Source organism: Oxyura jamaicensis, chromosome 13, assembly GCF_011077185.1.
Source record: "Oxyura jamaicensis isolate SHBP4307 breed ruddy duck chromosome 13, BPBGC_Ojam_1.0, whole genome shotgun sequence".
Classification (NCBI taxonomy): domain Eukaryota; kingdom Metazoa; phylum Chordata; class Aves; order Anseriformes; family Anatidae; genus Oxyura; species Oxyura jamaicensis.
In genome coordinates this window covers 13862181-13875435 of record NC_048905.1, presented here as the reverse complement: position 1 = coordinate 13875435, position 13255 = coordinate 13862181, and the positions used below count along the sequence as shown (strand labels likewise).

The 13255-nt window shown below is 50.3% G+C and overlaps 2 protein-coding genes and 1 long non-coding RNA gene across 6 annotated transcripts; 1 reads left to right on the top strand and 2 right to left on the bottom strand.

Moving 5' to 3' along the window:
* Positions 1–211: 211 nt before the first annotated feature.
* LOC118173731 lies at positions 212–1872 on the bottom strand. Its single transcript, XR_004754364.1, has 3 exons — positions 1738–1872; positions 1519–1635; positions 212–1172 (listed from the first exon to the last, which is right to left on the bottom strand). It is a non-coding gene; the product is annotated as an uncharacterized LOC118173731 (long non-coding RNA).
* Positions 1873–4689: 2817 nt separating this feature from the next.
* Positions 4690–9056, top strand: SQSTM1 (sequestosome 1). 3 transcript variants are annotated; one of them, XM_035338563.1, is made up of 8 exons: positions 4690–4970; positions 5063–5158; positions 5887–6116; positions 6237–6393; positions 6867–6953; positions 7400–7644; positions 7881–8088; positions 8731–9056. In XM_035338563.1, the coding sequence occupies exons 1-8, from the start codon at positions 4793–4795 to the stop codon at positions 8886–8888; spliced, it is 1359 nt and encodes a 452-aa protein (XP_035194454.1). In that variant the 5' UTR covers positions 4690–4792; the 3' UTR covers positions 8889–9056. The 3 variants fall into 3 exon arrangements, with proteins under 3 accessions (XP_035194454.1, XP_035194453.1, XP_035194455.1); XM_035338562.1 differs by having other exon boundaries at positions 6864–6953; XM_035338564.1 differs by lacking the exon at positions 6867–6953.
* A 129-nt stretch (positions 9057–9185) lies between these two features.
* On the bottom strand, positions 9186–13166 carry MRNIP (MRN complex interacting protein). Of its 2 annotated transcripts, none has more exons than XM_035338565.1 (7): positions 13033–13166; positions 12899–12958; positions 12721–12818; positions 11522–11591; positions 11086–11219; positions 10735–10834; positions 9186–10226 (listed from the first exon to the last, which is right to left on the bottom strand). In XM_035338565.1, exons 1-7 carry the CDS (start codon positions 13090–13092, stop codon positions 9648–9650), a joined length of 1101 nt encoding a protein of 366 aa, XP_035194456.1. In that variant the 5' UTR covers positions 13093–13166; the 3' UTR covers positions 9186–9647. The 2 variants fall into 2 exon arrangements, with proteins under 2 accessions (XP_035194456.1, XP_035194457.1); XM_035338566.1 differs by having other exon boundaries at positions 9186–10223; positions 10747–10834; positions 13033–13163.
* Positions 13167–13255: the final 89 nt, after the last annotated feature.

Genomic DNA, 13255 nt, shown 5'->3' with positions numbered 1-13255 from the left:
ACTGGCTTTCAGTGATCAAAATCTGCTGCTGGAGATGTTTGGAGCGACCAGACAGCGATGCAAAGCACGGCCTGCACGTGCCAAGCGCAGCAGCGTGGATGATGCTCGGGGTCCGTACCCGTGCCGGGGAATCGCCGTGGTGGCAGCAACCCCTGCACACAGGGGAAGGCAGCCACGGCCCCTGCCCGCAGGAGGCAGCCCCTCGTCCTTAGCCTCTTGTCCGGTTTGTACAATAAATCCCATTTTCAAACCTTGAAATGGCAGCGAGCCTCTGGCAGGAGGAGCCGGCAGGGGGAGCGCTCCAGGAGCCGCGGGGCACCCAGCATTGATGGAGTGGGGCTGGGGCACCCACGGATGTGGGATTTTGCTCAGCCCCAGGGACAGCAGCAGCACCAGCATTTGCAGCACTAAGAAAAGCAAGCGACCCCCAACTGCTCTGCTTGCTCGCCCTAAAGCCATGTGCAAAGCCCCACAGCCTGCGAGGGGTTTGCGGCAATTAATGGGGGAAACTCTGCAGGGGTAGCAGGTGCATAATAGCTCTTGTGGGAAAGGCGCGTGGAATCCTACGGCCATCCGAGTTTAGTCAAATAGCATGGCATGTTATGATGCTGAGTGCTTATTTTCAGATGTGCAAAATGCTCCTACCTCATGGGATAGGTGGTGAATATGCAGCGGGAATGACTAACGCTAATAAGTTCCACAAGGAAATTAATTAGGCTTCTTCCCAAGGATAAAGCTTAATCTAGTTTCTGCTGTTATACGTTGTCTTCATAAAAGTCTGGAGAAATGAATGAGCTTTATAACACCATTGCATGAGAAAAACCTCGGGCTCTCTTGGAAGAAATGATGGACTGAGCAAAACTGTCAGCCTGGGTGTATGAGTGTGGCCAAGTTCACATGGACTCTTAAAGGCCCTCCCCCACCTCTGTTTTGCCTTTATTCTGTTAAAAAAAATGGGTAACTTTTGAACCTTCTGGGTGCTTTTGCAGAGCAAAGTTTAAAATGTGAAGTGCAAAGACTGTAAACCCCAAACAGCAAATAAACAGAGAGAACCTGTTTTTTCAGGTGATCTCATGATCTTTGACCAGTCGATGTTGGCAGCACTGAGCACGCTGCAGAAAATAGGGCTGTCTGCTGCAAGCACTCCAAAAGGAATCCACAGGTCCTGAGGCCTTTACAAAAATTAAAAAGAGAAGATATATCTTAGGTCTAGATAGAAAATGTAATCCAGATTTATAGCTGATTTTATCTAGCCCTATGAAGAGCTTGGCTCCGGAGCTTGACTCCGGCCCAGCTGCAAGCAGGTCGGGCCCTGTCCTTCCTGGGCTGCTCTGCACAAAGCACGAGTGCTATTTCGTCTGAAAACACAGCCACTTCATTTCCTGTGTGTTTATAGGTCACTGTGTTCAAACATCATGAGGACTTGTTTTACTCATTAGTGCTTTAATTCGGGGCAAAAGCCGTAAATCATGTTCTGAAAGTAAGGCTCCCTCCAGGCTGCAAGAAGTGCCATCTCACCTGTGTAAACACAAAATTCTGACGTAGTTGCACAACACAGGTGGCATGCTTCTACTTTGTGCCTGCTATCCGCTCCTTTTTTCCTATCTGCTCCTCTCAGTGCCAGCGTCTTCTGCCCTTAAAAAAAAAAAAAAAAAAAAAAAAGTTTCACGTTACACCAATGACAAATGGTGTTGAAAGAGATATCCTGTGTAAACAGCCTGATGGTTCAAAGCTCACCTTCAGGAAAACCTAACCTCGAAAATGAGACAGCAAAAACCCAGCATGGCTTTCCCTTCTGCCCGCACTGTGGAGAAAGGAGGGCTTCTGCATCCCCTTTTCCAGAGCAATTTTACTGATTATCACCGTTTCACATAAGAAGAGCGATATTCCTATATTAAAGAGCTAGATTTCTATGTTAAGGTATTATGCGTATTTATGTGTATAGATGTATACAGATGTGTATATATTTCTTAAACTCACAGCAGCAGGAGAGGGCTGAATGCACGGTGAGCGTGACCGACCCTCGCAGCCCAGCTTGGCTCAGCCAGGAGCTGTTCCAGGGCCGGGTGCCCCGAGCACCCTGCAGCAGCGCCGGGGCCTCTGGCGTCGCCTGAAACCAGCACAGAAGCAGACGAGCGGCGTTTCCACTGGGCTGGAGGAGAAAGGAAGCTGTCACGGGACAGGACTGAGTCACCACTGTCTGACCCCGCACATCCAGAGGATCCCGTGCTTCTCCAGAAGCCTCCGGAAAGAACCGGCGCCTGCTCGCTGCAGGGCGAGCACCCCCCTGCCCCACCAAGCAGCAGCCCCCTGGGGTAGTGATGGGAAACTGATGGGGCCTCAAGCCAAAGCTGTGAGTTAAGAAGAATTCCCTCTGAGAAATCACCAGCAGAAATCTGTTGTGGTCTGTAAGAATGGAAAAGAGCAGCTCCCCCTCCTCTCCCCCCTCAGTCCCACCAGGACTTTGCTGTCAGCACGAAAAGCTTGGCCATAAGGAGCACTGCTGGTGATCATGCCCTCAGAGCAAGCATCTCACCAAATATTTTTAAACACTTCCCAGCAGAAAGTGGGTGGAGAGAGAAAGCAGAGAACTGCAGGGATGCTAACTGCTCCTTTTTGAGCCCTTCCTCTGTAACTTTGATATTTTCAACTCGAACAGCTTTTTTTTCCCCATCCCCTTTGCTGTCCCTCTGCTACATCCATCTGTGTAGCTGCTCAGAAACTAGGGCTGCCAAACCGCCTTTTTCGGCAGGGTTTGCTGCGATCAAACGCTATGGAATTCCTGAAGAACTGTAAGAAAACATCCACGAGGCCAGTACTTCACGCTGGGAATCCCACACCCGGGTCCTCCAGCGAACAGAGGGAAAAATGCCCCAGGCTAATTCGAGCTCCAGCCAAATCTCAGGCTGCGGAGCTGTGAGCAGGCAGGGTTTGGCGGGGAGACATCCGTCTGTCTGTCCAGCTGCAGAGGCAGAAGGACACGTTGGTGAGTGCCATGAGAATAGAGCCCAGCTCTTTGCATCTCCCTTCGGGGGCCGAGAACCCCCCGAGGGCACATCCAAGAGCTGGGGCAATAGGAAAGGCTGGGAGGAAATCCCCGACCTGAAGGAGGAGGAGAAGGAGGAGGGGACGCGCTGAGTCACCCTGTCCCGTGATCGGTGAGCTAAGTTAATCGCAGGCTGGTGAAAGCCTTGTTTTCTTTATGTTTTGAAAAAAAGTGCATGATGTCACGGCCAGAAAGCCGAGCGTGACTCAGCAGAAGCCACCAGGAGAAGGGAAATTCTCCCTGGCTTTTGGCCCCTTCCATATTTGCCAGCTGGATTAAAGTTCACATGGAGGAAAAGTAGGATTTCTGGTGTTAGTGTGGTGCATTGACTGGTAATTATAAATGTATCTATTAATCTGGAGGCAAAACCAGCTTGTAAAGACCCAGCAGCCTGGGGACAGCCCATGGTGCCTCAAACCCCCTGCAGGGTGATGGAGAGGGGAGTAAGGAATTGGCCCTGCCAGCACGGCAGCAACTCGGTGCCTCAGGAATGACTATGACGGCGGTGGTTCCCAAAAGATGGAGCTCTGGCTCTGTAAATGAGACCAAAAGTGGTCTTTGGGGTCCTCAGAAATAGGGCACGAGTTGGCTGTGCTGGAGGTGATGCTTGGCAAAGTAGATTCAGCAGAGTCCTGTACTGCGTGCCCTGCTACCGCCTGTCCCTCTCCTGATTTTGTGGAAAAAAAGAAACCACAATGATCTGAAGCCAGCAAACTTCACCAACATTTCCAGAAATAAGGATACAGACAGCAAGGAGATGAAAGGGAAGGTGCGCACCCAAACCTCTCGGTACCTCGTGCTGTGAAACCTTCCCTGAGCAGCATCATTCATGTCTAAACATGAAGCCTCTGGTGTTTAAACTTTAACTCATCACCTCATGGTGAAGTAACGGCCACATCATGCACAGAAATCAACATTGCTAGAAAATATTTAGAGTTAGAAAGGGCAACCAGCAACCCTTTGTACTATAAATACTACTTTCCAGAAAAGGGTTGTGATTTCAAAATCACCACGTGTGCCAAAAGAGTACCCATGTGGCCCAGTGCTTTTAACACACGTACTGCAGGTCAAGATATACGCTACCTCCCCACCACGGAGGTGAAAACTTTCCCTCTCTTTGTTGTGAAGGCCAGTAGGTTCTAGGACTCTATGACCCCCCCACCAATGTCACCCAATAACCACGTCCCTGAGCACCACGTCCAGCCTTTCCTGGAACACCCCCGGGGACGGTGACCCCACCCCCTCCCTGGGCAGCCCATCCCAACACCCGACCGCTCTTTCTGAGAAGAAATGGATCTGAATTCCCCACCCGACCCTCACTGAGGCCAAGGGGACCAACAAGAACCAGGCTCCGCGGGCCTGGGGTGCGAGGAAAGGAGCACCGTAATGGTGGACCCGGCCTTACCTAACCACGGGGGGCGGGGCAGGAGGGAAAAAGAGGCGTGGCCTGAGGGCCAGAGGATGATATATATGGACAAATGGGCGTGGCCTGAGGGCCATCCGGCGGTGTATATGGATAAATGGGCGTGGCCGAAGAGCAAGGGACGATGTATATGGATAAGTGGGCGTGGCGTTCATATGAGGGGCGGGGCTTGTGCGCAGGGGGCGCGGCGCGGCGGCGGCGCTATAAGACGGGGGCGCGCAGCGCTGCTCCCGCCCCGCCCCGCGCCGTTCCGTGCCGAGCTCCGCGCACCGCCCAGCTCAGCCCGGCCCCGTCCCGGCGGCAATTCCTGCTGCGCCACAGCCATGGCGGCGCTGACGGTGAAAGCCTACCTGCTGGGCAAGGAGGAGGCGGCCCGCGAGATCCGCCGCTTCTCCCTGCCGCCCCCCGTCCGCTACCAGGCCGTCTGCGAGCGGGTGGCCGAGCTCTTCCAGGGCCTGCTGCGGGCCGGGTCGCCGCCGGCCTTCCGGCTGCACTACCGGGGTGAGGGGGGACGGAGGGTCCGCCTTGGGGGGTGGGGGTCGGGGTGGTCTCCCCCCGGCCGGGAGCCTGACCCTGTCCGTCTCCCCCTGCAGATGAGGACGGGGACCTGATCGCCTTCTCCAGCGACGAGGAGCTGGAGCTGGCCATGCCCTACGTGCGGGACGGCGTCTTTCGTGTGTACATCAAAGGTAACGGCTGGGGGGGGAGGCAAGGCACGGCTCTGCTGTACGCTGCGGCTCCCTGGGGAGGGGAATTGAGGGGCGGGGAGGGGGCTGGAGGCGAGCCCACCCTGCTGAGGGGAAGCGAGCAGACCCCAGGCCTCCTCCGAGCTGTGTCACTCTTGGCACAGTGACAGCCGCCTCCCTGGAAGCCCTTCCCTCCACTGGTGTGTCCTCAGCGGTCACAGGGACACGCTAAGCCCAAATGCCAGCTTAACTGTCAGTGTGCTGTTGTGCCCTAGTCCCTTCTGTTCGCTTAGACACCTGCAGAGCTTTATCAGCAGCCCACCTACTGACTCACACGGGCTGTCACTCATCTCTGTGCTCATCTGCTGTGCCTCCTGGCACTCCTTCTGAGCTTCCTCTTGAAAAACATTCTGTCCTTGCAGAGCTTAGGGAGGTAGGACAAGCTGCCAAATGGGGTGGTGCTGTGCTAATCTAAAATAAATATGGAAAGATACTGCTAGGGACGAGGTACGCTCAATTTGAGGAGCAGGTATGTCTGTGAAACCCCTTCATGCTTGGTTTAAGTTCTCTTACATGTGCCCGGCTTGTGTTTGGCAGCCAGCGTAAAAATAAACTGACCTAGTAAGTCAATACTGCTGTGACAAGGGCTGTTTGTTTCCTTCTCCCCTGCCCGATTTCCAACCTTTAAATAGTAACCTCGTTCTTGATGCAAAGTTCCCTTTCCTTAATAGAGAAAAAGGAGTGCAGACGGGAGCATCGCTCACAGTGCAGCCAGGAGCCTCCCCGTGACATGGTGCACCCCAATGTCATCTGTGATGGCTGCGAAGGGCCGGTGGTGGGTGCTAGATTCAAGTGCACCGTCTGTCCAGACTATGACCTGTGCAGCACCTGTGAGGGTAAAGGCATCCATAAGGAGCACAACATGGTGATGTTTCAAAGTCCGCTGCTAAATCCGTTTGAGGTGAGTAAAATCTATGGAGTGGGACTAATGCATGGGATGTTCCCCACGTGTAAGCACTAAGCTTAATTTACTTGGAATCTGTCTGCGTGAACACGGCCACATGAACATTACTCTTCACAGTGGCTTCCCCGAGGACGCTGGCTCCGTAAAATGCGGCATGGTGTTCCACCCTTCCCGTGGATGCACTGCTGGGGGTATCCTGGCCCTGCAGGTCCATGCCAAAACTCTGAACGAGCCCAGGCCAGTGCTGCTGCCTCCAGTCCACCTGCTGCGGAAGGTAAGAGGAGGTGCTCTGGTAAACAAGGTGGTGGTGGAGGATCTGGAGTAGGTGGGACTCTGCAGCAGTGTGGAATCTGGGTGGGGAAAAAAGGTATGGGAACTAATCTAATGGGCTTAAAATAACTAGGACATTTTGGGACAGTGCAGTTTCTCTTCAGGTGTACTTAGGGCCCATGCAATAGATGAGACTGTAGAGAGACTTAGACTGAAACCAAGCAGAGCTGTTAGGTCAAGCATGTCACTACCGTGCTCTAGATCTGCCTTTCAGCATGGCTAATGAGCCTTAACAATGCTAATGGCACTGGTTTATTGTTCCAGAGGTGGCTCAGTTCTGGTCTTTCTACTTACTGCTTTTGTGCAGTGTAGATCTTTATCAGAAAACAAGCGCTGAGAACTCCTGGGGATATGCTCTGTAGGTGCTCTTGCCCTTTGGGCTGCTATATGTACTAATACAAATTGTTCTTCTAGAAGCTTCTACTAACAGCCCACCACAGGACCCCAACGTCACCTTCTTAAAGAATGTTGGGGAGAGTGTTGCAGCTTTTCTGAGCCCTATGGGTAAGTTACTTATGGTGTCATCCACATCTCTGAGACTGGCTTAGCTCCTTCTTACAGGAGCAGCAGCCAGCTGTCGTGGCTGATGGAATTGCTTCATGCTACTAAGCCTTGAAGCTTTAACTTTATTCCTTGTACTAAAATTGCCTAGGCTTAGGACCTCTTAGTACCTTTTTAGAGTCCTTCTTTGGAAGGAAATGAGAGATTTCATTAACACGTCACCACTAACATGAAGTCAGTGGTGACTTGGGTCTGCCTTGACTTGAAATGTACGGCTGTCCATGTAGAGGAAGGTGATTAGATGGTGCTTCGCACCTCGATTACTACATGTTAAGTGGGAAACTGGAAGATTACAGTAATGTTACAGCACTTATACTAGGAATAATGCATGCTTTAAGACTGCTTTTGAAAATCTCTTAAGATTTTCTTGGTCTGAAATGCGTTCCTAGGTATTGAAGTTGATATTGATGTGGAACATGGAGGACAGAGAAGCAAAGTGACTCCTGTTTCTCCCAATCTGGAGAAGAACAATGCTGAGTCGAGCAGTGGTACTCTTGACCAGAACACTCAGACCAAACCATACTGGAATAGCACAGATTCTGTTACAGTAGTAAATACGGTTGCAGAGCAGATACAAGACATGGTGATAGATCCTGTGCCCACACAAATGGAAGATGGCAGCTTCCAGACCCAGGTATGAGAACCATGGCATTAATATGCTTGCTGAGGCTTTACTGAAAAGAAAGCCATTCAGCCTGCGTTGTAGGGTCGATTATTGGAGTGTCAGTGCTTAAGTGATGCACAGCACCTCAGCTTTAATGATTTACAGCAAAAGTGATGGGGCTTGTGAATGTAAAGCTTCATATTATAGATAGTAGGAGCATGCATCCTACCTGGAAAGCACTGCAGCACCTGGACCTTCTGTTTCAGGAACACAGTGAGTCTAGCAGTTCATCAGGGGGTGATGAGGACTGGACCCACTTGTCTTCCAAAGAAGTGGATCCTTCCACAGGTGAACTGCAGTCTCTGCAAATGCCAGAGACAGAAGGTCCCAGCTCCCTGGATGTATCCCAAGATCCTCCACAGCCAGGACCTACAGGACTGCGAGAGGCTGCACTCTACCCACATCTCCCACCAGGTATGAGAATGTATGTAGGTGTTGTAGTTGAGAGTAACTTCCACTCAGAAACTGCTAACTTGCCCAGTACAAATCTACTTAGAGATGGTAGGAACCAAGCTCCTGTAAGTTAGAGGTGACCTTGTTAGCTGGTATGGCAGCACTCTGCACCTTGTTAGAAGCAGGTTGTTCTCTGCTCAAATGTGGGCAGCTGTCTTAAAGACTTCAGACTTAGACTAGTACTAATGCTATTCAAGCAACATGAAAAAGGTGGTATCCTAAGTCCTGTCCTTGCTGTGTACTCTTAAGAGTCTTCTAATGCAAGATGTAGACAGTACATCCCATGACTTATGACACTTTATGGCAGGAGCTAGTTAATATGCCAGGTGTAGCTTAACTGAAACCAGCAGCCCGGAGACTCAGAGCAAGGCCAGCTGAATCTGACTCAGTAGGATTCTGACTCAGCAGTTTTCTTAGCATGTTACATATGTTTTATTTCAAAATGTCTGTTCTAGGAGACACAGAACACATCTTCCAGCACTTGTCAGCTATGCTAGACTTACTAGGAGTAGTGCCAGCCTACCTCCTGAGTGGTATTAAAGCATTGGCTGGTTTGCTAATTACATAAAGTGTTCCAACTCTAAAATATCCCTCTCTCAACAGAAGCAGATCCTCGCTTGATTGAATCTCTGTCCCAGATGCTCTCTATGGGTTTCTCTGATGAGGGTGGATGGCTCACTCGACTTCTGCAGACAAAGAACTGTGACATCGGGGCAGCACTAGATGCCATCCAGTATTCCAAGCAGCCTCCTCATGTGTAGTAGTCTATGCATCAAAAAGCACTTTCCTTCTCACTGAAACAAGACAAGGCCATACAACTAACTCTAGCGATACACCTTCCTTCCTGCTAAGGCTTTGTTTCATGTTCTTATCATGTTCTTAAGTGACTGTAGAGTAGAGGAAAAATAAACACTACTTCCAGGCTTTCACTTGTGATGAGTCTGTGTGTTTAATGATCAGAGCTGTATTACTCTAACTAGAACTTCAGTGGAAGATAGCCTATGCCTAGAGCAGCTCCCAGCACCAGGGAGGCAGCCTGGGACTGTACTCTTTTCCTGCATGCAGTGGGGGTTTTATTTGAGCAGACCCTTAGGGCTATACACTACTGAAAGGAAATCAACTGGGTTGGCTCTGGAGCCTGCTCTGCAACTCTGGAAGAAAGGGTTGCTAAGGGAGATCTAAACAGAGGTGGGAAAAGGGGTGTAGTTTATAATGGGGAGTTAATCACAGATAATCACAGAATTTCATTGTACTGGTCAGAGATCCTTAGAGACTTGGATGTTTCTCCCTCTTCCACTCCCCACTCAGCTGACCTACTTCCATTCTCATTTCTAAGATGCTTGCTAGATAACATCATACGAACCCAGCACTTGCCCATGGGAGCGGTCTCTCCCCACAAGACAACTGTATAGCATTTAAACAACTTTAATAGTGCAATTAAAGCCCCCTTCAGTACTCAATATACCAAACATATGCTAGGCATACAAAAAGGCAAGCAATGCTGGAGCTGCCTGAATTTCTCAGAAATCGTCATCAAACTCCTCACCAGTGCAGAAGAGGCGTTCACGAGAAATGCTGCTAGGCTTGGGCCCAGTGTTACACTTAACAGGGGGGGTCGTAGGGGGTCCTGTAGCAGCGTCAAGGATACCAGTTCCAGCCCGTAACAATTGGCTTTGAGGTTCTTTGACCAGTGCATCCTTCCCCTGTGAGCAACTGTTGCTGGGCAGCATGCTGCCAGGCGGTTTTAAGGCAAGCTGTTCAGTGCTAGTACTGGACTTCCTAAATTTAAAACCTGTACTTGGAGGCAGAGCGCTCTGAGCTTCTTCTGTGCATCCAGTGGCTATACTTACTGCAGTGGTGCGGTGTAGCCCCAACCTTCCACTGCCATCCTGTGGTGACAAGGTGACCCTGGCAGCATTTTCACTATCGTCAGAACATGAAAGAAATTTTTCCCACTTTGAGGGTTTGGTACAAGCGGTTGGGGGCTGTGTATTTTCCCGTAGCACTACAGACTGACAGACAGCAGGTACGATACTGTCTGCAGAAACAGCATTTCCGTCACCTTGATCAGGAACAGGTATTGAACATTTCTTGTGCTGTAACAAGAAAGAGAGCTTCGTTATAAATCCAGCATATACAGTAAAGCTTCACAGAAGAAGACAAAGAAAGCACACTCCCATCCTTCAAATAAACTTAAGTTTTCACTAGCACTCTGAAGCAGAGCTGAGTCTAATGCTCTGGGTGGGCCCATGAACTCTGGGCTGTGAAGACTCAAGTCACCTGGCAGGGCAGATGATCACAGTAACCTTAATACCTGCATGCTAAACAAGTGCTGCTGCTCAAAGGCAAAACAGCACAGAGAGCAGCTGTGCTGATGGAGGAATCTGGCTCAACCACTTTTAGCTTACACAAGAGGGCATTGCTTTTGCCTGAGTAAAACCTTTCAGAGAGAGACACCCAATACAATTGTCTTCACCTCTCTGGTTACTGAAATAGATGAACAGTAGAAGACCTACAGAACTTCAAAATTACAATGACATACAAGAAGCAAGGGGAACACTGTTTTGTTTTACTCGTAGGAAGCATCTTCTACAACTAAAATACTTAATAGGTTTTAACCTTTTTGGCTTGGTAGGCAAGCTGGAAAGCTCCATTTTCCTCTGAGTGCTCCTGAACATCACTGTAGAGGAATCTCTTCCGCTGTTTCCTGGCCAAAAGAACCATTCACAAAGAGGACTGCTTAGCTCCACTGTGAACTTTAACACAAATCACCAGGAGTGTTCAGAAAAAGCATACTTCTAGCAATAAAAAGGCTAAGTCAAGTTATTCATTGCAGCCTGTACTTAGTTCAGCTACCAGAGATGAAATACCTCCCACATCCCCAAACCAAGTGTAATCACTCAGAAGCAGGAATTATTACAAAAAAGAAAAGAAAACAAACAAACGTTCTTTCTGTACCTTTGTTCTTCTACAGCATTCTTCCTCTGGGAACAGAACTGTTGCCTTTCTGTACTTTCCTCCTCCTCCTCTTCCTGATCTTCACTGCCCTTGTCCAGATACTTACTCCAGCGACTGACTTCTATTCGTCCCTCCTACAACATTGGAGAATTAATAAAAACAGCAAGACACAAGGTTCTCAATTTTGGCATTGTCATGTATGTGCAGAATGCCTCAAATGAAAAGCCAGTATAGGACATGTTTCTGTGTCTTGTCCCCAGGTTCATTATCTTGGTGGAGCAGAGAGTTTCTGCATACAACTCATTCTCTCTGCTGGAGCCTGATCATATACACGGTCATCTCAGCTGTATGAACCAATATAAGGGGATCACTAACTTCACTTTGATTCACCCAGAGGTCAGCATGGGTTGGTACTTCAGCTTTGTAGGTATCTTACCTGCTGGACTGAACTGTCTTCACCACGGGCTGCTATATTTTCGTTGTCATTTACAGATTCTTCTATGCACCTAAAAGAGATGGAATTTCAGCTGCAGTTTCTTGTCCAGCTTACAAACAAATTAGTCTGCTTATTTGTATTTTTCAAATCATCTAGTCATAGTAAAAGAGATTGGGTAGAAAGAATGGATAGGAACACTGGGTAGGAAGCCTATCAGAAAAAAAACACCAAACAAACAAGGATCTATAGAAAAGCAGGTCATAGATGACAAGGACTTTCAGGATACGTTGTCCAAATACTGGGAAAAAACACAGATAGAGAGTAGCCTACCTTCCTCCTATACAAATAGAGTCGCTAGTCTGATCTAAAGCTGCTAACCATGAAATGAGAAATGTTAATTCATCATAACTACAGATATGCCAGCATGTCTTCTGGGACAACAGCTTAAACCCACTAATTATATCCCCAGCAAGCAAGTAAAAAGGGAAGTTATTTCATAACGTTTTGGGAAAAGCAACACCAACTCTTTCTGATGAAGCAAACAGAGTTCTCCTCCCAAAGCTTAACCCTGAAGCACTGCATATACGCAGCTAAGTTATGTAACTGGCTTTGACTGGTTTCTGAAAATACCCTTGAGTGAAAAGGAAGCAGTACTAGTTCAAGACCAGTTCAAGATCAGGCAATTCATAAACAGACTCAGGAATTAAATAAACAGGAAAGCGCTATTCAGATTTTCCAGCCCAGCAGGAATTACATCCAGATTTTTGCACTCCTTCTGTCGATAGCAAGGATTACTCAGCAGACTCACCATGTGAAACCTCAAACACCTGCAGTGAGGCAGCACCAGCTGAGTGGAGGATTTTCTCCCCGGGGTGCCAAGCTGCACTGCTTGTCAGCCTGAGGGACGGGCACTGCCAGCTGGCTGCTCAGACAGCATGTAAGAAAGCACAACTAAAGAAAACCAAACCTAACCTTATTCCTCGTATTTTAGCGGGTAAAGGCATAATGAACATACACTAAACCAACTAAGCTTATCTGAAGGAAGTCCTTGTTAAAAGAACCACGCCAGGCCACAACTCAAGAAGCAGCTCGTTACAGGGAGAGGACAGGGCCGGCACCCAGCCCAGCCCCCCGCGGTGAGCGCTGTTCGGCTGCGGCCGTGTGAGCCGTGCCCCGGCCGCCGCCCCCCCTTCCCGTACCGAGTTGTCCGAGCGATCGCCTCCTCCGCCTCCCCCTGCAGCGAGTTTAGCTTCTGGACGTGGTGCCTGCAGTCCCGGCCCGACCCCCGGCCGTAAACCTGCGGGGAGAAGCAGGGCGGAGGGCAGGGGGGGGGGCGGCAGGAGCGGAGGCCGCTCGCGGGGAGGCCGCGGCCCTCACCTTCAGCAGGGCCTGCCGCTGCCCGCACACGCTGCAGCTCCACTTGGCGCTCCGCTTGGCCTAGGGGGGAGCAGAGGGGGTCAGCCGCGGCCCGGTGCCCGCTCCCCGGTGTCCCGGTGCCGGCCCGGCCGCACCTGCTGGGCCTGGAAGAGGCGGCACGAGCAGCAGCGCAGCACCCAGCACGGCGCCGCCATCCCGCCGCCCGCCGTCGCCACGGCAACGCCCGCCTTCCGGTGACGTCACCACGCTGCCCGCGCGCCTCCCGCCGGGTCGCTCTCCGAGCCCCGCCCCCAAACCGCGAAGCCACACCCCCACTTGCACAAACCACGCCCACAAACGCACAAAACCACGCCTCCA

Coding starts and splice junctions, on each gene's coding strand:
- SQSTM1 (XM_035338562.1), top strand. CDS start 4,793: ATGGCGGCGCTGACGGTGAAAGCCTACCTGCTGGGCAAGGAGGAGGCG. Junction 6,117..6,236: donor CGCTGCTAAATCCGTTTGAG/GTGAGTAAAATC, acceptor TACTCTTCACAG/TGGCTTCCCCGAGGACGCTG. Junction 7,645..7,880: donor ATGGCAGCTTCCAGACCCAG/GTATGAGAACCA, acceptor CTTCTGTTTCAG/GAACACAGTGAGTCTAGCAG.
- MRNIP (XM_035338565.1), bottom strand. CDS start 13,092: ATGGCGGCGCCGTGCTGGGTGCTGCGCTGCTGCTCGTGCCGCCTCTTC. Junction 11,220..11,521: donor AAGACAGTTCAGTCCAGCAG/GTAAGATACCTA, acceptor CCAATGTTGTAG/GAGGGACGAATAGAAGTCAG. Junction 10,835..11,085: donor AATGCTGTAGAAGAACAAAG/GTACAGAAAGAA, acceptor TCTTTTGGCCAG/GAAACAGCGGAAGAGATTCC.